The sequence below is a fragment of the Heterodontus francisci genome, chromosome 2 (assembly GCF_036365525.1).
Source record: "Heterodontus francisci isolate sHetFra1 chromosome 2, sHetFra1.hap1, whole genome shotgun sequence".
NCBI lineage: Eukaryota > Metazoa > Chordata > Chondrichthyes > Heterodontiformes > Heterodontidae > Heterodontus > Heterodontus francisci.
This window is the reverse complement of record NC_090372.1, coordinates 211944246-211967708: the sequence shown is the minus strand read 5'-3', so window position 1 is coordinate 211967708 and position 23463 is coordinate 211944246. Positions and strand designations below refer to the sequence as shown.

The 23463-nt window shown below is 44.7% G+C and overlaps 1 protein-coding gene across 6 annotated transcripts in view; it reads left to right on the top strand.

Annotated features, from left to right (window-relative positions):
• dlec1 (DLEC1 cilia and flagella associated protein) overlaps positions 1–23463 on the top strand; it is a 191513-nt gene that overhangs the window by 9445 nt on the left and 158605 nt on the right. For all 6 annotated transcript variants that reach the window (XR_010969485.1, XR_010969484.1, XR_010969483.1 and 3 more), the window contains exons 6-10: positions 2593–2761; positions 5745–5861; positions 13836–14026; positions 15304–15515; positions 19495–19579. Coding sequence is in view for 3 of the 6 variants with exons in the window: in XM_068015718.1 (XP_067871819.1) it covers positions 2593–2761; positions 5745–5861; positions 13836–14026; positions 15304–15515; positions 19495–19579 (774 nt within the window). In the remaining 3 variants the exon portion in view is untranslated. The remainder of the gene's footprint in view (positions 1–2592; positions 2762–5744; positions 5862–13835; positions 14027–15303; positions 15516–19494; positions 19580–23463) is intronic.

Genomic DNA, 23463 nt, shown 5'->3' with positions numbered 1-23463 from the left:
TCAGTGCAGCCTCTCCACTGCCTGGCGGTGCATATTTAAATTGACAGTAATGATATTCAAATGAACTGACCTGCCGTCCCATGCCGATTGTACGGCCTCCGTTCGGCCTTCGAAAACCTGGTGGGGGAGGGAGGAGTAATAAAAATTTCAGGGCGGGAGGGGTGGGGGCAGGGAAATCAATTTTTAATGGATGTGGGGATGGTGGGAAGGGGTTATAGGCCAAATGTTGTAAATTTAGGGGGTAAAGTTCAGGTGGGGAAAAAGGAACGTGTTGTTCATTTCGGGCATTGAAATGACCATTGGGGGGTTGAGGAAGGGCCATCCACATATTTCTTACTGTTTAATAAAAATTTAATACTGCTGCCAAATTAAAAAATTAAAGTCATTGTAAGGGCTTAAAGCCCTTTAAAAATGGCACCAGCACCTGCGCGATGGCACCGGACGCCATTGCCGAGGACGCGGAGGCTGCCCCTACACGTCATTGGAGGCGGGTGTTCTGCCCCGCCGCTATTAAATCAGCCGCCGTATGAAATATCGCGGGGGCTCTGCGGTGGCTGCTGAATGCGAGCACCCCATTGAGTTCAAAGGGTGCCGCTGCAGAGCGCGGGGCCTGAATAAAATTCATCCCCTTTTCTCCCTTCCCTTTCTCTCCTGAAGGTGTTCACCCTTGCCTCGGTGCAGGCCATTGGATGCTGAGGCTGTGAGTGTCAGCAAGATAACTAAAAGTGAGAGGCTTCAGCTGAGCCCAGTCCTATTCTCTCTGCTATCCAAAACATTCATACTTTCCAGGCTAGGATCACCGGATATTCACCGGAGCAGGAACCCTGGTTAATTTTCCATCCTACAGCCTGGAAACTGATACCATTGGTGGACCCTGTACAAGCCTAGCTGAGAACATATAATGGGGATTAAATCTGGGACCTTATGGTCTTTATATCTTATTACATAGCCACTATGAGTGGAGGTGGTGTGGGCTGGACTTGCGGGTGAGGATCCCCAATTGACACACCGCCAACAGGGTTGCCGGCACCTGCCTTTCTTTCGCCACATTCCCGGGGCATGGTTCCCTTCCTCTCTGCTATCTTCCATTTCCTTTGGACCCATCTATTGTTTCTATAATCATTATTACCTGATTTTGCCTTGCACCATAATCCCTTTTGTCATTTAATCACTGCTGCCCTCTACTTTATCACAGACATCTCACTTTTGTTATTTTCTTGCTCCCCCTTTCCCCAGGCTCTGCTTTAAAGCTGTTCATCACTAACATCCTCCAGTTCTGATGAAAAGTCATTGACTTGAAATATTGGGCTGGGTTTTCAAGCAGGGGTCAGGAACCGGAAATGGGGGGGGCGCTGGTTCCAGGTCTCCCAACTCCGCAAAGTGTGCTTTAAGCACGCCCACTGGGGTTTTCAAATCCTCAGCCAATTAAAGGCCAGGGAGCAGGCTTATCATCCAATCAGAGACGGCGGGTGAGGTCCCGCCACTGGAGGGCCAATGGGAGGCCCTCCAGCACCCAGTGATTAACAGCCCCACTGGCTGAGTTGGGGGCTGCTGATCTGAAGATGGAGAGAGAGAGAGAGGGAGAAGGCCAGGTAAGTTTTTTTTGATTGCTTAAAAAGCCACAGCTGCCCGGCCGTGATCCTGAAGGGGTCCTCCAGAGGACTGCCAGCTGCCACAGCTGTGGCTTGGCGGCCGTTATGAGGTTGGTGAGGGGGGGGGTTCCCCTCGCATGCTTCATTAGCCCCCCTCACCTCCAGCCCTGAGCCCACCACGTTGGCCTGGACCTCTCCAGGCTGACATGGGCTGCCCACATTGCTGATTGGCAATTTCAATTGGCGCTGGAACGGAGCTTTAATAGGCTCCATAATTTCCAATAATTCGCCTCATTCAAAATAGTTCAGGGTCGGGATCGTGGCGGTGAACTGGCACAGAAGTTGGCATTGCCAAATGGCGTGCCTACCCACCTCTGATCTGGACCCGGAACAGATATAAAAGTCCAGCCCATTGACTCTGTTTCTCGCTCCAACAGATGTTGCCTGACCTCCTGCGGGTTTTCAGCATGTTTTGTTTTTGTTTCAGACTTCCAGCACGAGTAGTATTTTGCTTTTGTATTTTAGCTACACATTTGCTTTACCAGCTGAATATTAGGAGTCATTTCCCTCTCTATTTTTTCAGGTTTTCTTTCGTACTCATTTGGTCTCCTCTGAGTATCTGCAATGAGAGTCCCAAAAATAACTCGAGGGAGCAAATTTTATATTGTACCTCATTCCTTACAGAGCTTAAGTTGGAAGATGTCTACGTGGTGAATAGCTGGGGTTGTAAACCTCCATCCAAGATCGACCACAAAGCTGCTGTACCTCAGTGTGCACGCGTTCAGTGTCAGACTAAAACCGGGGGATTACACTCATATTTCTAAGTCACAGAAGATGTTGGCAAGGCTCAATAGGTCAGTCAGCATCTAGAGGCGGTAGATAGGTTAACGTTTTGCACAGGGATCCTCCATCAGCATTGAACTACATGAGAAGTTACGCTTATTGTTTTTAAACTTTTTGTATCAATTTAAATCAATTAATTTTGTCTATCATTTAATAGATTCACACAGAGTATGACAGACGAATTGCAGAGGCTGACACAGTTGAAAAGCACATCATCCAGGCCCGGGCACGAGCAACAGCAGCAGAGGAGAAGGCTCTGAATAGAGAAAAGGAGGGTAGAAATGGTTATCAGTCACTGGATTATCAATCACTGGGATTGCCATCAGGTAAAGCGTATGTTAGTGGTAGAAATAGTACACAGCACTGGAGCCCTTATACTCAGGGGGTTCAGAAATTTAGAAACAAAGCCCTCAGTCTTATTGAGCTGAATTTACCAGCCCTCCAATGTCAAGGGTCGTGGCAGGGGGGGGCCTGGAAAATCCTTCTTGGAGAGGCCTACCAAGGGCCTCGACACTGGGAAGGCTCCGCCACATTCTACCGGCAGCAGCGAGGTCTCAGGGCAGTCCTCTGCCACTCGGCAGCGGAGTCTTAATCTAAATATGTTAATGATATTAAAATAGATGAATGAACACTTACCTGGTATCGATGGCCATCCCAGGCCGATATTCTGGCCAGTTGCCGGAAGTCCCGCGCCTTCGGATCTCCATTTGGAGATCAGAAGCATGAAACTGGTGGGGAGGGAGGAGGGGTGAGATTTTCAGGGCGGGAGCAGGGCAAACTGTTTCCATTGGCTGAAGGGATGGTGGGAAGGGGTTGAAGGGCAAAGGTGACGAAGTTTGGAGTGGGAAAGTTTAGGTTGGGAATAAAGCTTTTTTTTGGGCGGGAAAGGTCCAAAAATAAAATGTGTGGTCATTTTGTTGGGGGGAGGGGGGGGGCGGTGGTTGGTGTTAGCTTCCAGCTTTTGTGTAATTTTTTAAACTCAATGTCAAATCAATGTATCTTTAAAAATATAAATTGGACTGAAGCCCTTTAAAAATGACACTGGCGCCTGCGTGGTGGTGCCGGATGCTGTTGCCGGGGATGGAGCGGCCGTCCCCTCTACGTCATTGGGGGCGGACGTTCCGCCCTCTCCATTTAAATGAGCAGCTGCGCAGGGGCTCAGCGGCACACAAGCCGTGCGTGTGCTGTGCCTTCTTTCAAGCCAAGAATGGCGGTGAGCTAATAAAATTCAGCCCATTGTCTCTCCTACTTGTCCTCAATAAGTTGACTTTCGCTTCACTCATCCTCTGGTGCTTCACCAAGTGGCTGTTCTGGTTTGTGGATGTCATTGTACTAAAAATGAAACACTGTTAGATGCTTTTATCTTTGTATGTTTTCCTTTTATTCAGTTATGATCCATAAGGAGCTGTGCTCAGAGATCATGGGAGGAGTTTTAATCTGCTGTGGTGAGGGGATGGGTTGCGGGTATCAGTGCATGCAGGGGCTTAAATGATCCCGCTGATTTCTAGATTTGATTGATGCCTGTCTTGAGGTATGTGGTAACCTCTGAGGGACAGGTGGTCGATGATTATCACATGCAAAGTGATTGAAGATTTAACTCTGTATTCTGGCTTTAACTGCCAGTGCTTGGGTTTCCTGAGCTGTCTGAAACTTTCCAGGATCAACAAGGCGAGAGCATAGCGGGGATTGACTGGACTGTGAAGTTGACAGGCTGGAAAAGCTTTAAATACTGAACAACTGCTTCTTTGCCTAATCCCCAGAAATAATTAATAATGAAGGCAAAGATTGTACCTGATATTTTGCTGATGCTTTCCTTTGGTATAACTGAAATGTGGTTATATTTGCATATTATCAAAATCAGTAACAGTGAATTGTTACTGGCAGGAGTCCAGCTTTATATTGAACTTCAAAGAGAAACCACAGCCGCACTGATTTGAATCACAGAACATGAAATCTTGCCTCTATAAATAAAACAACACGGTGGTGTAGTGTATTCAACGTACAAAAAAGAACAGGCAAAGACCAACTGGTTCATCAAACATGTCCTATCCTAGCATGATGTAACTTTAGCATGCCAGCTCCTCTGTCCCACTCCCTACATATGCAGCCACACAGTTTCCTGGGAGATGCGAAAATCCAGACCATAGACCAATTTAGAAAAAAGCAGTCAGAAACTCTTTTCTGGTCCCCAAAAGGAACCTGATTCAGGAGACCATGGTGACTGGATGATGCAACCAATTATAAAAAGGATTTATTTTTCTTTTCAATTATCTCCCCATCTCTCTTAAGGGTCGGTGGGGGGAAGATAGGTGGTGGGGGAGGGTTGGTTCCGGAAATAATTGGAGAAGAGAGGAATAGAGCTGATGCAGCAGCACTACTACAACTACTGAGCCACAACTCATGACTATTATATGTAATGTGGGAACGCACTGAAAGGTTCAGAAGGCGTGTAAAATGTTGACAATTGCAGTTTTTGAGTTGCGTTTTTAATTCAACCCTCTTCTCTCCCACTTTCCCGAAGTGGCTGATTTGCTGACATGCCATTCCACGGCAGTCAGGCCCCCATTCAGAACTTTGTCTGTGACCCTAGGCAGTAAGGGTGCGAAGTTCAGATTTTTCTATTTGGGTGCAAGTTCTGGCATAGGGGAACAGAACGTGGTGTTTAAGTCAGCAGCAGTGGGATTACATCTATTCTAAAATCATGCTTAATTCCTGTATGTCCAGATGCTGGCTGAAGATGTGCCCACTCCCAGAGCAGTGCATGTTTGCAAATGACAGGATACTGGGGGCAAAATTTAGTGTCCCACAAATTCCACTATTTACTCTCTAGTGCAGGACTGAGAGCATGCAGCATTGTCAGATGTGCCATCCTTCAGACGAGATATTAAACCGAGACACCATCTGCAGATATAAAACATCCTGTGGCACTATTTTGAAGAACAGCAGGAGAGTTCTCTCCGGTGTCCTCGCCAATATTTATCCCTTAACCAACACCACTAAAACCGATTGTCACATTGCTGTTTGTGGGAGTTTGCCATGTGCAATTTGGATGCTGTGTTTCCTATTTTACAACAGTGACTGTTCTTTAAAAGTATTTCACTGGCTGTAAATCTGCAGTAAAGCCTTTGCGTTGCATTAAGTTAGTTGCTGCAATGGAGTTCTTGGTGGGAACAGAGTTGATTGAGATTGAGAAAACACGGGCTGCTGGCTCCTTTCGCAGTAAGTGAGGGTGATGCAATATGGGCAGCCATGATTAAATCAGACATGATATACACTGATAATCTTTTCTGCCCATCTGTCTCCTTGCAGTGAAGTCTACATTCAGGGACTGCATTGACAGTGAGCTACTTAAGAAGCACAACTTAATCGTTCCCGAGGATTATATTACTGAGAAGCCTGTGAGCAGCAAAGCACCGTTGGCTACAGGTAAAGTCCAAGTACAATGTTTTTCCGTGGGACTGACCTATACAGTTCATCTGATGCAAAGAAAGTATTTTCAAAGCTGGGCCCTGACTCTGTTACCCCCTTCATTCTGTTTGATGTGCTGTACTTGGGTGCTGCTCTGTCTTAGTTTTGGTGGCAGGCCTGCCAAAATAGTTTGATCCAAACTTGTTGAAAACTTGCAGTGTAATAAGGGCCTATCTACGTTGTATGCAGCAGAAATTCCAAGAAATTATGGTCCCTGTGACTTGCACCATAATTTGCTTGGATTTTCGCACTGCTCTATAGTGACCCTCACCAATAGAGTTGAACAGCTAATTATCATAACTCTGTGCACCCTTAATAAAATCAATGGTGATTGTGAATTTCAGCATTGTTCACAGCACTACCACCAAGACTGAGAAAAAATTACTCTGGAGGCATGGCAGCAGTGTGATTTATGTACTTATTCAAGAAGGTTGCTCCTGATGCCTCATTTTCTACACTTATGAACATACAAAATTGATGGGCAAAAAAAATCCAACTGGTCCATCAAGCCTGCTTCAGACCATTGTTGCTTGGAGCATCTTGACTAAATACCTACTTGATTTTTCACCCCTATCCTCCCACCTCATACCCCCCCCCCCCCCCCCACCTCATGCACCCCTCCTGCCGCCATATTGTATTTCTGCTGGGACAATAAGGGAAAACTGCTCTGAAAAATTCCTCTCCGATCCCCTCAGGCGATTGAAACCAGTCCAGGCGATCACATGGAACAAGTGTTCTCCATAAAGACCCTTACTTTCCATATGATGCGATCTTTGCCCCAGCCAAGAACCAGTCTAGCTCCCTCTTAAAGACAATGCAGAACCACCACAGTAACTGGCAATGTATTTCGGAGGTTCCCTACACTTTAGGAAAAGAAAAAATGCCCAACTTGCAGTCTATTCCTACTGTTATATAGTTTAAGTGCCAATCCCCTGGTGCTCTCCAATGTGTTAAGTGCACACAAGATCAATCTGAAGAGAATCCCCATACTCAGTCTCATAAACTAAAGAGATTCCTTAAGATGCTAAATAGACGTAAATCTTTGTTATAAATTTTATAATTGATAACCCCTCATGTATTTAAAATCAGTAACTAATAATGTAGGCAGGAGTTAAATTTACAACATTCAGAAAACAAACCCTCAGTAAAATAATACATGACTGAAAATAGAGAATGAGGTTAGATTTATTGGGTGTGTCCAGTTTTTGGTTGCTTTCAGAATTGATTAAACAATTGAGCAATATATGGCAAATTGAAAATGAGCTATTATGACGAGAGGGATGTCAACAGCCACAAATGACTGGCCACGTTTCACAGAAACTGCTCTTGCTGTCGACCAACTGAGAATTTTCTAGCCTTTGATTGTATAAGCCTCTTTAAGCAAGTGGGCATCAGAATGCCACATTGTACCAGCAAAAAGGTGCCAAGTGGATACTGTCTTGACGATTAAAATAATTTATAGCATAGAAGTCCTCTTGGTGTCACTTATAACATTTACAAGTCAGAATGATAGCAATTCCTGTGTTTGTACTAGTGTTCTGACAAATCTTTATAAAGTACTGGTTATGCTGAGCTGCAATGTTGTCTCCAATTTTGGACACCACACTTTAGGAAGAATGTTGAGGCCATTTAATTTTCAGTCCACTGCCCCACTCTTTCCCCATAGCCCTGCAAATTTCTTCCTTTTCAAGTATATATTATATTTCCTTTTGAAAGTTGCAATTGAATCTGCTTCCCTGTCAGGCAATGCATTCAATACATTAAAAAATTTCTCTCATCTCACCTTGGTTCTTTGGCAATTACCTTAAATAACAAATCTTGTTACTTGTCACCAGTAGAAACAGATTCTCCTTATTGCTGACATAGGCGTGCTTTCTTTAGGTTGTGAAGTAGGTGGGGGGAGCTGCTGGTGGTCCCATGTTAAGTAGTTCGGCTCTCACATGCTGCTTTGTTTTGCAGCCTGTCCAAGATAGGAGCCATGCCTACTGAGGGAATTAAAGTCTGCAGATGGCATTTGATACTGAATTTGGAACCTGGGCTACCTGAAAGAAGGAGTACAGCAATCTACTGCTAAAACCATACATTGTAGTTACAGCACAGATGCAGGCCATTCAGCCCAACTGGACTGTGCCGGTGTTTATGCTCCACACAAGCCCCTCCCACTTTCTTGTTGCTGTAGATATACAGCAACATTATAATTTTATGTTCAGGTGGTTAGATATTCAGTGATCTGTTCTGGTTGACCACAGTCACCCAGCTACTTTTGGTCCATACCAGTGCACAAAATACGCAGCCATTGCTGATGTCAAAGCACTGATCTTGCTCCCCTGTTTGTGCTTGCCAATTTCTGGACCAGGTTGACCTTTGACTTCACCTTCTGTGCCACCTCCAAGTATTTGTGGAAGGTTAGCGTGCAATCCAGCTTCAGTCCAAGATAGGTTAGAGTGCAGTCATGTTGCAAGGTATTGCTGCAGAAGGTCACTTTCATGTTTACCACTGAGTGATGAGGATAGTCATGATATGAAATGCTTCTTGAATTCCTTTTTACAAAGGTGAGCTAAATCCATTTCAACGAGATGCCATGATATTAGTTTGTGCAGAATTTGATGTCTTCTTTGGCCTCCTTATCTCGAGAGACAATGGATACGCGCCTGGAGGTGGTCAGTGGTTTGTGAAGCAGCGCCTGGAGTGGCTATAAAGGCCAATTCTAGAGTAACAGGCTCTTCCACAGGTGCTGCAGAGAAATTTGTTTGTCGGGGCTGTTGCACAGTTGGCTCTCCCCTTGCGCCTCTGTCTTTTTTCCTGCCAGCTACTAAGTCTCTTCGACTCGCCACATTTTAGCCCCGTCTTTATTGCTGCCCGCCAGCTCTGGCGAGCGCTGGCAACTGACTCCCACGACTTGTGATCAATGTCACAGGATTTCATGTCGCGTTTGCAGACGTCTTTAAAGCGGAGACATGGACGGCCGGTGGGTCTGATACCAGTGACGAGCTCGCTGTACAATGTGTCTTTGGGGATCCTGCCATCTTCCATGCAGCTCACATGGCCAAGCCATCTCAAGCGCCGCTGACTCAGTAGTGTGTACAAGCTGGGGATGTTGGCCGCCTCGAGGACTTCTGTGTTGGAGATACGGTCCTGCCACCTGATGCCAAGTATTCTCCGGAGGCAGCGAAGATGGAATGAATTGAGACGTCGCTCTTGGCTGACATACCTTGTCCAGGCCTCGCTGCCATAGAGCAAGGTACTGAGGACACAGGCCTGATACACTCGGACTTTTGTGTTCCGTGTCAGTGCGCCATTTTCCCACACTCTCTTGGCCAGTCTGGACATAGCAGTGGAAGCCTTTCCCATGCGCTTGTTGATTTCTGCATCTAGAGACAGGTTACTGGTGATAGTTGAGCCTAGGTAGGTGAACTTTTGAACCACTTCCAGAGCGTGGTCGCCAATATTGATGGATGGAGCATTTCTGACGTCCTGCCCCATGATGTTCGTTTTCTTGAGGCAGATGGTTAGGCCAAATTCATTGCAGGCAGCCGCAAACCTGTCGATGAGACTCTGCAGGCACTCTTCAGTGTGAGATGTTAAAGCAGCATCGTCAGCAAAGAGGAGTTCCCTGATGAGGACTTTCCGTACTTTGGACTTCGCTCTTAGACGGGCAAGGTTGAACAACCTGCCCCCTAATCTTGTGTGGAGGAAAATTCCTTCTTCGGAGGACTTGAACGCATGTGAAAGCAGCAGGGAGAAGAAAATCCCAAAAAGTGTGGGTGCGAGAACACAGCCCTGTTTCACGCCACTCAGGATAGGAAAGGGCTCTGATGAGGAGCCACCATGTTGAATTGTGCCTTTCATATTGTCATGGAATGAGGTGATGATACTTAGTAGCTTTGGTGGGCATCCAATCTTTTCTAGTAGTCTGAAGAGACCACGTCTGCTGACGAGGTCAAAGGCTTTGGTGAGATCAATGAAAGCAATGTAGAGGGGCATCTGTTGTTCACGGCATTTCTCCTGTATCTGACGAAGGGAGAACAGCATGTCAACGGTCGATCTCTCTGCACGAAAGCCACACTGTGCCTCAGGGTAGACGTGCTCGGCCAGCTTCTGGAGCCTGTTCAGAGCGACTCGAGCAAAGACTTTCCCCACTATGCTGAGCAGGGAGATTCCACGGTAGTTGTTGCAGTCACCGCGGTCACCTTTGTTTTTATAGAGGGTGATGATATTGGCATCGCGCATGTCATCTAATCCTATCAATGTATCCTTCTATTCCTTTTTCCCTCATGTGCTGTTGGCCTCAACTGCTCTAGCTGGTAGCAAGATCCATTTATGTTCCATCCTTTCTGATGATGTCTCCGTGAGACTGTATGTACACAAGCCAGTCTGATCCAAGCCCTTGATTTTGTTATAACTGCAGCTAATGCAGTTCTTTGTTCCTTCTTCTTTCCACCTCCTCCCAACCTTCTCCACTGCCAAAATATCCACGTTGCATATCAATCCATCTTACAGCTCAATAACACTGCTCAAATCCAAGGGCGGCCTCCTGGTGGCAGACTGGGGTGGGGTTGGGGAGGGGTAGTGCTCCAACGTGCACGGAGACCCCCCCCCACCACCGGCTCACCTGATATAGCTATAAGATCACAGCTGTCGCCTCTGACCTTCCAGTGAAGGGGCTGCCCCTGTACAATGACAGACTGGCAGCTATGGCCTTTTTGAATTTAAAGATTTATAAAAACTCTTCATAGGGCGCCTCCATCATGAGGTGCCCTCTCTTTCCTATCTACATTGGAAGTGCCCACTTTTGATGGTGGGGTTACATCTCTTTCAGTGCTGGAGGACCTCCTATTGGCTTTCCAGCCTCAGGAGCCCACCCGCTCTACTTAATTGGATGGTGAGCGTGCACTCAGGCCATTAATTTGCCTGCTTGTTAAAAATCGCATTGGGCGTAAAGGTAGATGCTGGGCCAGAAATGCACCTGATGTCCGTGTCCCGATCTTAAAATGAGTCAGGCCAAGTAGCAGAATGGATAGCAAGCTGGCTACAAAACAGGAAAAGGAGAGTAGGGGTTAAAGATAGTTGCTCAGATTGGCAAATGGTGGGAAGTGGTGTTCCACTGGGATTGGTACTAAACCATAGTTCACCTCTTGTATAAATGATTTGGACTTGGAAATTGGAAGTACAATTTCAAAATTTGTGGATGACACCAAATTGGGGGGTATAATTAACACAGTGGAGGACTGCGATAAAATACAGGGGGACATTAATATACTTGACGCATGGGCAAATGAACTTCAATCTCAATAAGTGTGACGTAATACATTTTGGTAGGAAGCATAAGGAGGCCACATGCTCCATGGAAAACCAGTGTCTAAATGGGGTAGAGGAACACTGGGCACAGATAGACAAATTACTAAAAGTAGCAACAATGGTTAATAAGTCAATAAAAAAGGCAAACAAAGCACTCATGTTCATTTCTAAAGAGATAGAATTGAGAAACAGAGAAGTTAATATAAACTTGTACAGAACCTTGGTTTAGGTCACACTTGGAGTATTGTGGTCTCCATATTATAAAAAAGATATAGAGGCACTAAGTTGTATTTATCAAGAAAAAGTGAACAGGCTGGGACTCTTTTTTTTTTCTAAAAGGAGAAGACTGAGGGGTGACCCAATATCAAGATTATGGAAGAATTTGATAAGGTTGACATAGAAAAATTGTTTCCACTTGCGGGAGAGACCAGAGCTAGAGGCCATAAATATAAGGTAGTCACTAATAAATCCAATAGGGAATTCAGGAAGAACTTCTTTATCCAGAGAGTGGTGTGAATGTGGAACATGGACTAGTTGAGGCAAATAGCATGAATGCATTTAAGGGAAAGCTAGATAAGCACACATGAGGGAGAAAAGTACAGCAGGATATGTTTCTGGCATTAGATGAAGAGGGTGGGAGGATGCTCACGTGGAGCATTAAAACCAGCATTAACCTGTGGGGCCGAATGGTCCATTTCTCTGCTGTAGATACTTTGTAATACTTGTTAACTCAGGTTTGATGTCATTTTCATAATGAGTTTCTGGTTCAGCCCATTTGTTGAGAAAGCTGCTTCCCCCAAGGAAGGTGAGAAAATTCAGAGTTTGAAATAACTTGGGACACTTCCTCACACCTTGTGGTTGGTCAAAAAATAACACCCGAAGTGGATTATATGTTCATCCAGTGCATCTTGCATGGCAAGGGTAGACTTGGAGGAAGAGAAAATGAGGCCGAAAGAGCATAGTACTTTATGGCTGCAAAGAGCTATACCAAGGAATTGGCTTACACTTGCAATTTTGCTTTTTCAAATTCAATCATGGCATTATAGGTGCCAAATAAAGCATGGAAAATTGGAGAGCAAATCAACCTTTTCTCCTGAGGATTTCCAGGGAACTGGTTTCAGGACAAGAAGACTTGCATTTATATAGCATCTTTCATGACCTCAGGATGTCCATAAAGCACTTCACAGCCAATGAAGTACTTTTTTTGAAGTATAGTCACTGCTATAATGTGGGAAGTGCAGCATCCAATTTGCACACAGCAAAATCCCACAATGTGATAATGACCAGATAATCTGTTTCAATGATGTTTGATTGAGGGATAAATATTGGCCAGAATACTGAGGATAACTTCCCTGCTCTTCTTCAACATAGTACCATGGGTTTTTTTTTATTCATTCGTGGGATGTGGGCGTCACTGGCTAGGCCAGCAATTATTACACATCCCTAATTGCCTTAGAGAAGGTGGTGGTATGCTACCTTGTTGAACTGCTGCAGTCCATGTGGGATAGGTACACCCACAGTGTTGTTAGGAAGGGAGTTCCAGGATTTTGACTCAGCGACAATGAAGAAATGGCGATATAGTTCCAAGTCAGGATGGTGTGTGGCTTGGAGTGGAACTTGCAGGTAGTGGTGCTACCCTTGTCCTTCTAGGTGGTAGAGGTCGCGAGTTTGGAAGGTGCTGTCAAAGGAGCCCTGGTGAGTTGCTGCAGTGTATCTTGTAGATGGTTATCACTGCTGCCACTGTGCATTGGAGGTGGAGGGAGTGAATATTGAAGGTGGTGGATGGGGTGCCAATCAAGCGGGTTGCTTTCTCCTGGATGGTGTCGAGCTTCTTGAGTGTTGTTGGAGCTGCACTCATCCAGGCAAGTGGAGAGTATTCCATCACACTCCTGACTTGGGCCTTGTAAATGGTGGACAGGCTTTGGGGAGACAGGAGATGGGTTACTTGCTGCTGAATTCCCAGCCTCTGACCTGCTTTTGTGGCCACAGTATTTATGTGCCTGGTCCAGTTCAGTTTCTGGTCAATAGTGGCCCCCAGGATGGTGATAGCGGGGGATTCAGCAATGGTAATGCCATTGAACATCAATTGGAGATGGTTAGATTCTCTCTTGTTTGAGATGGTTATTGCCTGGCACTTGTGTGGCGTGAATTTTACTCACCACTTATCAGCCCAAGTCTGGATGTTGTCCAGGTCTTGCTGATTCTGGACATGGGCTGCTTCAGTATCTGACGAGTCGCGAATGGTGCTGAACATTGTGCAAACATCAGCAAACATCCCCACTTCTGACCTTGTGATGGAGGGAAGGTCATTGACAAAGCAGCTGAAGATACCTTAGATAGCAGGCAGGGTCCCTGTTTAATATCTCATCTAAAAGATGGCACCTTTAACAGTGGAGCACTCCCTCAGTACTGCATGAGCATACTAGCCTTTGTCCTCGAGCCTCTAGAGTGGTACTTGAAGTCACTACCTTGTGACTCAGAGGTGAGACTGCTACCAACTGAGCTACAGCTCTCACAGCCTGTCCATATCTTTAGCTGCTATTGGTGAGTGGCTCACAGATGCCAGAAAGAAAAAAATGTAATTAAAATGATGGTTACAGTGAGGACTATATTTCTTTTATTACTCTTGTTCAGGAAAACCTCAGATCTATATTCCAAAACTAACAACGAGCTTCAAGAAACGCATTTCTAATAGCCCAGTAGATAATGGATATACAGACATGAACGCACTTAAGCCTCCCGGTATATCGCTGGAGTTCAACTCATCTTTAACTTTGCTCTCAGCTTCTGATGAATCCATAAGTCTGACGAAATCCAAACCCCAGGTATGTCTTCAAATCCATGTGCGTGATGTCATTAGGAACTGAAGCGCTCTGCTTACAGTTATTGTTCTGTTTTTGAAAAACAGCATTACTGATCATTTAGCCTGGGCTGTAAATAAGAGAAAAGTTTATCCACTGTAAGGCTTAGAAAGTGGTTTAATTGGTAAAGTCAGTGTGTAACTGAGAAGTACCCGGAAGATCCCAAGTTCAATTCCTGGTTTGTGCTGATGTGGCATATTTCAGCTCACCAGTAGATGAGGTTCTACATTGAGCCTCCATTCCCTTTAACAAGGGAGAAGAAAAGCCAAGTGTGGCTTCTGATTGCCATCCAAAGACCCTTCTTGGAGGTGGGTGTTTATGGATGTTGGATGAGGACAAGATTCATAGTTAAATTTAGAAGCTACAACATGGAAGCAGGTCACTTGGCCCAGTGAACCTAAGTATCACTTTCCCTCCACATGAGCAAATAGTTCTAATTGCATTTACTCATCCTCTTCCCATATTCCTTCCAACCCCTTTTCCTTTATCCACCAATCCAGCCTAGTCTTGCATGTTAACATCATTTCTGACTCAATCACTAACACTGGAAGTAAATTCCACAGCCTCATCAGAACATGGTGTCATTTTATAAGATAGATTCAGGCTTGACACCAATAGTGCGCTCTGTATTGATTTCCAATCCCAACATTTAACAATGTCTAAGAAAGAATATATATGGAGATCTGAACCGTATTTATCATTCTGTCCCTGGGCAGAGATTGTAACGTTCTTTTCAGCAGTTTAATGTCCTTCACTGGTGCTCTTTGTACTCGGTGCTGCTTCATCTGTGTTTTCAGACCACTTTCACACACATAACCCTGAACCATCAAAACTATTGTGGTTATCACCTTCCCGGTCATCTTCCCTCATCAGACTGTGCCATATACTGTCTGCTTTCTGACTTGGCTGTTCTGAAAGTTGACCTGTGCTGTCCTACATGGTACCTCTGAAGAATGAGATATCTCACTCACAGACCGGATGGTTAATATAATCAGGGATCATTTGTTTTACCAGTTCTGCTTTTCCCATTGCTTCAGCTAATCACAGATTCTAGCTCCTCCTTATCTGAAAATTACCTCCTGATGCCATGACTCGCATGCAAGTTTCAACAGTCTTTCATCTGCAGTTCCTTCTAGGTTATAAACCCCGTCAGTTCGGATAGGCAAGGCACGATGGTAGAGTAAGCAGCAAAGACGTCAGTTTTAAGTCCGTACCGAATTGTAAATTCCTCTTTTTGAAAGGAAGAGAAGTCTAAGAAGCACCTCTGGAGGGAAGAGTTGCATGTGACTGATCGAATCCAGGAGCGGTTGGATATGGCGAAGATCGAGAGATGCCACAACTTCCTGAAGAACCCGCGCTACCTGCCTCCTCAAGAAGGAGGCAAATCACTCATCATTCCTAAAAAGAAGGTAGTGAAGAAAGTGGCCGGAAGAAGCATATTTGTAGACCAAAGGTATAAAGTGCCCATTTTAGCACTGGGGTTCATTTCTAGAGGATTAGAATTGAATAGAGATGTTATGTTAAACTTGAATAGAATCTTGGTTAGATTACGCTCGGAGTACTGTAGACTGTTCTGGTCTCCATATAATATAAAGGCACTGGAGAAAACTAGAATGATGCTAGAACTGAGAGGCATTACCTATCAGGAAAGGTTGAAAAGGCTGGGATTCTTTGGGGAAAAAAAAGACTCAGGGTGACATGATAGGTGCAATTCTGGTCGCCACAAAGACGTGGAGGCTTTGGAGAGGGTACAGAAGAGGTTTACCAGGATGTTGCCTGGTCTGGAGGGCATTAGCTATGAGGAGAGGTTGGATAAACTCGGATTGTTTTCACTGGAATGACGGAGGTGGAGGGGCGACATGATGGAGGTTTACAAAGTTATGAGTGGGCATGGACAGAGTGGATAATCAGAAGCTTTTTCCCAGGGTGGAAGAGTCAGTTACTAGGGGACATAGGTTTAAGGTGAGAGGGACAAAGTTTAGAGGGGATGTGCGAGGCAAGTTCTTTACACAGAGGGTGGTGAGTGCCTGGAACTTGCTGCCGTGGGAGGTGGTGGAAGCAGGTACGATAGCGACGTTTAAGAGGCATCTTGACAAATACATGAATAGGATGGGAATAGAGGGATACGGTCCCCGGAAGTGCAGAAGGTTTTAGTTTCGGCAGGCATCAAGATCGGCGCAGGCTTGGAGGGCCAAATGGCCTATTCCTGTGCTGTACTGTTCTTTGTTCGTTTGTTTTAAAAATCATGAAGTGATTCAATAGGATAGATGTTGAAAAGATTTTTTTCACTTGCAGGCGAGACCAGAACTGGGGTCCATAAATACAAGATAATTATTAATAAATCCACTTGGAGTTCAGGAGCAATTTCTTTACCCAAAAAGTGGCAAGAATATGGAACTTGCTACCACATGGAGTAGTTGAGGGGACTAGTATAGATATCTGGAGGGATGAGCTGTGTGTGACCAATTGAGAGATGCCACAACTTCCTGAAGAATCCACACTTGCCTTTAAGGGGAAGCTAGATAAAGCCATGGAGGAGAAAGGAATAGAAGGATATGCTGATTGGGTTAGATAAAGTTGGGTGGGAGAAATGTTGTATTGAACCATTTTGTTGATCCTCAAACTAGGGTGTCAACTGACGTGGCGGACAAAAGACACCTACACGAGATACCTCGTATGAACACTTTTATTGCTACTCATTATTTCACTTGTTAAACTACTTGTTACTTGATACAATAAATCACAAGACTCATGGCTTGGACTTAAATACTACCCTTTGCAAGGTGAGGTGATCAGTCTCCCTCCCGATAAATCACAAGACTCAGGGTTCCCTTCCGTGATGGTTGTTCCCGCAGGTGGTCTTCTTCGGAGGCTCCTAGCCTCCACTTTTTATCCAGTTGCTGTCAGCATCGAGTACACCCATGACTTGGAGTCAGTGCTAGTTGCAAAGCAAAATTAGATACATATGCTGGCCTTGTTCTTCTTATCTATCCTTGTCTAGCAACATTCGCAACCGCTTACAGTCTCATTCGGAGCACACCTTATCACACACTGCCTATTTAACAGGCTGGGTTTGTTAAACTGCATTGCAGCTGTTTCACAATCCTTGTCCTTGTGTAAGGATGGCTATTTTCCCCTTCATGCTTTGCAGATGCTTAGCTGTTAGCCATCCGGCTACAATTTTAATTAGCAAGCTGTGAAACAGAGAAACACAGATGCAGTGGTAATGCAAAAATGAGGAAGTTATGCTTTAGTTGTGCAGAGCCTTTGTCAGACCCCATATGGAGAACTGCATTAGATTTTGGGCCTCAAATCTCAGGATGAATATATTGGCCTTGGAGGGGTTTGGTTGGCATCTTTCCATCTATGAAAGATGATGGACATGCAGCAAACAATCCTTTTAGGTGGGGTGTCTTCTCTTGGTGCACCTGTATTGATGGCTTTGAAGGCCAATCCTTGAGAGGCAGGTTCTGCCATAAGTGCTGCACGTGAAGCTGCCAAATGACATTGAGTTGTTGTTTTTGACGTTAGCGGCTGTTGCCAAGCTGCTGTAGCAACTGGTCGCCGTGGTAGTGTACACGAGGAGGGATTACAGTGTAGATTCATCAAAATTATATTTGCTTTTAAAGGGTTAAATTATAAGGGCAGATCACATAAACATGCTTTATATGGTCAAATGGGCAGAAATGGGATGGTCAAATGGGTAGAAAAGTGGCAGATGGAATTTAACGCTGAGAAGTGTGAGGTGATGCACTTTGGAAGGAGTAATGTGACACGGAAGTATTCAATGAATGGCCTGACACTGGGAAGTTCCGAGGGACAAAGGGACCTTGGCGTGTTTGTTCATAGATCTCTGAAGGCAGAAGAGCAGGTTAATAGGGTGGTGATAAGTGATAAGCATATGGGACACTTGCCTTTATCAATTGAGGCACAGATTACAAAAGCAGGAGTTGTTGGAGTTGGAGTTGGACAGAACTTTGGTAAGGCCACAGCTGGAGTACTGTGTGCAATTCTGGTCGCCACATTATAGGAAGGATGTGATTGCATTGGAGGGGGTGCAGAGGCGATTCACCAGGATGTTGCCTGGGATGTAACATTTAAGCTATGAAGAGAGGTTGGATAGGTGTGGGTTGTTTTCGCTGGAGCAGAGAAGACTGAGGGATGACCTGATCGAGGTGTACACGATTATGAGGGGCATGGACAGGGTGGATAGGGAGCAGCTATTCCCCTTAGTTGAAGGGTCAGTTACGCGGGGTCACAAGTTTAAGGTGAGGGGCGGGAGGTTTAAGGGGGATTTGAGGAAGAACTTTTTTACCCAGAGGGTGGTGACGGTCTGGAATGCCCTGCTTCGGAGGGTGGTAGAGGCGGGTTGCCTCACATTTTTAAAAAAGTACCTGGATGAGCACTTGGCACGTCATTACATTCAAGGCTATGGGCCAAGTGCTGGCAAATGGGATTAGGTAGACAGGTCAGGTGTCTTTAATGCATCGGTACAGACTCGATGGGCTGAAGGGCCTCTTCTGCACTGTATTATTCTGTGATTCTGTGATATTCTGTAGAGTTTAGAAGGTTGAGGGGTGATCAAATCCTGATTTTTAAAATTATACTGGTATAGGGTATATACAGAGAAACTATTTCCTCTAGTGAAGGAGTCCAAAACAATGAGGCACAATCTTAAAAGTAGAGCTAAACTATTTAACAGTGAAATAGGGAAGCACTTTTTCATACAAAGAGTAGTGGAAATCAGGGCTTCTTTTCCACAAAAGGCTGTGGACACTGGGAGTCAATTGAAAATTTAAAAACTGAGTTGGGAGAGAGAGACTTCAAAATGGTGCTCTACATGGCCACCAAGTAGCAAGACACCACAAATACATTATGACAGTTTTCACAGAAAAACTCAGTAGGAAATGTTGACATAGCTGTTTACAATAGAAAACGTTGACACAAAAGCTTGACCAAAGGTTGGGGCAGGAAATAAAGTTTGTGGATAGAAGGAGGGCACCTTCCACATATTTTTAATGATGATACGTGTCTAAAAATAATGCCTGCATGGGAACAATTCCTTTCTGAAGGGCCAAGTTCAACAATGCAGGACAGCACCAAGTCTGGAAAGAGTAGCAGTGTAGATCAGAGATCAAAACGTTAGTGATGCCAAGCTTGGGCTTTTAAAAGGCTGAAGATTATAGGTGGATGGCAGGGCTGAAGGAAGCCAAGGAGCTTCACAGCTGGAGTGCTTGAGAAAGGATGAGTGACAACAGAAGTACTAGACTTTAATAAGTTGAAAATATTAAGAGCAGGAACAGTGTCTAAGGTGTAGTATTTGTCTCTTTGACTAGATCCCTCAATATCAAAAATAGCAAAGCATTGGGGACAAAAATTTGGATGGTTTTTGGGTGGTTGATGTATAATATTGTTTCTTTTTTGTGGTATAGTGACCCCAATGAACCTATTCCTGTTTTTCTGGCAAATCCACCAATTATTCTCTTTATGGACTACAAAGTGGGACATGTCTATGAGGTAAGTATGCGTGGTGGCAGTAATTTCAAAGGGGTGTAAAAATGCTTAAATTAAATTTATTTATGTTCCCTCCTGCATCCCTCCCTCTCCCTCCCCTGCCTCCACCCCATCCCCCCCCCCAACAACGAATACAAAAACAGAGATCCATCCTGTTTCAAATAATGAGATTTGAACATTAAAAGCATAGATTTTCTGATCCTCGAGACTGGTGATACAGGAGGTGATAATAGGCATGGGGAAGATGATGGAAAATCAGCCTAAGATGCAGAGAGCCCGATCGGTCCCACTTTACACCAAGCACTTTATTTCCAGCCGAGTAGCCATAGTATTATTTAAATAAGAAGCCATAGCTTTATTTAATTGTTACAGAATGCATTTAAATGAAGGCAAGCTCCATTTTCCATCTGTCCAGATTAAGATTGAGCTGGATACTCCTTTTATCTATGAACGATGAAGCTATGAAAGGACCTGAGGCTTTTATGCCATATTTTTGACTCTTAGGCTTGTAGTATGGATTCTGTTACTATTTCTTTGTTGTCAGTTTAATTAAATTTTTTCCAGCTTTTTTTTTTAATTGAAGACTTTTCTTTATCCAAACTGCATTTCATGTTTATGTGAAGCCTAAAGAGGCCTCCCAATTCACCAGAAAGTAGTCTTACAAGACGCTTGCAAGATATCAGCAGCACTGGAAGGCAGTGAAGAAAAATGAACATGAAAAGGGCTTTTACAACAAAAACCTTCATTGGGGGTTCTCAGGTAGTGCACAGCATCTAAGTGTCTACCACAGTATGCTTGTCGGTCGGCAGGGCAAGCTCGAATTAGTGGCGGGCATTGATTTTTAAAGTGTCCCATTTGCAGTGTTTCGTGGCTGAAGTATGGGATGAGAGAGGGCGAGCTAGGGAGACTAGCAAGCATCAGAGACAGACTGCCTACACTTGGCATTATGCCACCAACTGTATCTTTAGATTCTGGCTTACTACCTCACAATAGAGTTAAGATACAGATCAGCCATGATCTAATTGAATGGCGGTTCCTATTTTCCTTTAACTGCACTGGTAATGACTCTGTTGTTGCCATTTACATCTCCTCTAAACCCACCTTTTTGTTTTTTTACTTGCCCCATTACCATCCCCTTGCACCAGCATCCCTTTTGTCATTTGGTCACTCCTGCCTTCCACGCTATCACAGACCTTGCCTTGTGTTCGTTCCTTCCTCCCCTCCTATCCCACCCTGCGACACCCAGCCCCCGTCCTCCCTCTGCTTTCCCTGCCTCTGTACTTTTTCAGTACTGATGAAAAGTCAGACATGCTGAGTATTTCCAACATTTTCTGTTTTTTAATATGGTAAAATACTGGCTCTGTGGGCTCCAAATCAGCACAGGGCCATTTATAAACCTGTGCTGTCTGCTGCAAGGATGCCTGCAGCCAACATATTCCACCCGGAACAGTCAAAATCACCTCCTCCCTGGTCTGTTTTCTTTACCACCCCCTGCCAAGCATTTTGCACCACTTGGCTCAGGGGGCTGTGTCCTGGAGTGACAGTCAGGGCAGCCTTCCTCACATGAGCCTTATGAAGTAGCACATTGACTTCAACAGCTGCCAAACAGGACATACGAACCTACGAATTAGGAGCAGGAGTAGGCCGCTCGGCTCCTCGAGCCTGCTCTGCCATTCAACAAGATCATGGCTGATCTGATTGTAACCTCAACTCCACATTCCCGCCTACCCCTGATAACCTTTCACCCCCTTGCTTATCAAGAATTTATCTACCCCTGCCTTAAAAATATTCAAAGACTCTGCTTCCACCACCTTTTGAGGAAACGAGTTCCAAAGACTCATGACCCTCTGAGAGAAAAAATTTCTCTTCATCTCTGTCTTAAATAGGCGACCCCTTATTTTTAAACAGTGACCCCTAGTTCTAAATTCTCTCACAAGAAGACCCATCCTTTCCACATCCACCCTGTCAAGACCCCTCAGGATCTTTTCTGCTTCAAGTGTTATATCCCTTATTTACCCACAGGCTCCGATTTTACCTTTTTTGATTGCTGCAAAAAATCCAATGTTGGCCATGGCTCAGTGGGTAGTGCTCTCGCCTCTGAGTTCAAAGGTGGTGTGTTCAGCCCCCCACTCTAGAAGCTTGAACACAAAATCTTAACTGACTCTCCAGTTCAGTACTGAGGAAGTGCTGCACTGTTGGAGGTGCTGTCTTTCAGACGAGATATGAAACCGAGGCCCCTATCTGTCCTCTCAGGTCGACGTAAAAGATCCCATAGCACTATTCGAAGAAGAGCAGGGTAGTTATCTCCAGTGACCTGGTCAATATTTATCCCTCAATCAACATCACAAAAACAGTTTATTTGGTCATTATCACATTGCTGTTTCTGAGACTGCTATACTCAAATTGCTGCTGTGTTTCCTGCATTACGACAGTGACTACACTTCAAAACTACTTAATTGGCTGGAAAGCGCTTTGGGACGTTCTGAGGTTGTGAAAGGTGCTATATAAATGCAAGTCATTCTTTTTCTAAATCTTTCTTATAAAGGCTGAAATACACATTTAATATATTTACAGCCTTTGTAAAAGCTAAAGAAAAGTGCCCATCTATGTGACTAGCTGCCTTTAAGTGGCTCTTTAAGGACTGCTCACTTGTACAGTTTAAAAAGTTGTTTTGTTTTTTAAATAAGTGGATTATTGCACCATAGAATCAGTGGACGTGAGAATATTAGATAAGCATATTAAGCATTCTTACACTGTTATCCCATAACATAATTTCAAAGATTTATCTGGCATATCCATCTTTCCCATATATACAAATAAAATACAGGTACTTATAAAAAAAAAAAAATGTGATGCTAAATCTAGGCTACTTAGCTTGTCAATACAACTTATTTCAACTGATTGCAAATTATTTAATCTCTGTGGGAGATTAAAATCCACAGTGAATTTTTTTGTCCAGGCTCCCCTTGGTAACTGAGGCATAGAAATTTGGGCATCAGTCTAATATCACACGCTATGATTCAGTCCTGCACAGTTGCATTCCACAAATGACAAAGTAGTCAAGATATTTTGATAGAATAGTTGATTTTCTTTGCCCTTCTAACATTTAGTATTGTTCCTTTATCAATTGTCTTTTCTTACCAAATCTCCTCTCTGCCCTTTCCTCCTGAAGCCATTGACTCTTTGCTGGGTTTTTACTCATTGTACCAGAATCTCTCTGGATTTTTTCTCAGTGTTTGGCAGTGACTGCTGACAGTCTGACTACTAGTGACATCACCGCTAAGTTGACCCTGTTGCAACTTGATATCCACATGCTCAGAAGCCTTTTGCTGTATTCCCAGCTATGGCCTGGGAACTGGCTTTAAATTGGTAAGGCAGTAATGGGCAGTAAGCACTGTAAAGAACTGAAAGCCGGTTCCCGGGATATGGCGTGGAATGTGATTATAAGACGAGGGAAAACACTTTTCTAAAACTCCCGGGCAAGAGCCAGAATTCACTAAAACTGAGGCTGGAATTTTACGCACTCCCCCGCCCCCCCCCCCCCCCCCCCCCCCGCCCCCTTGAGTGGTCTGGGAGGCAGGCTTGGAGGGGTCGTAAAATTGTGCAGGATGGCAGGGACACCATGCCCACCGCCTACCTCCTCCCACTGGTATCTTACCAGCGGTGGGGACAGTGGCTAGCAGCCTGCCCACCCTTAGGCCAATTAAAGCCCTTACATGGCCAATTAATGGCTACTTAAGGCTCTCTGCCTGCTGCTGCTGGTATTTTACCAGCAGTGGATGGCCACTTCACCTGAGGAGGCTGCCCAATAATACCTGGCAGCCTCCTTGCAGGCTGTGGGGAGTTGGGGGGGCCTCCTGATGAGACACCCTGTGTAATATTACTTG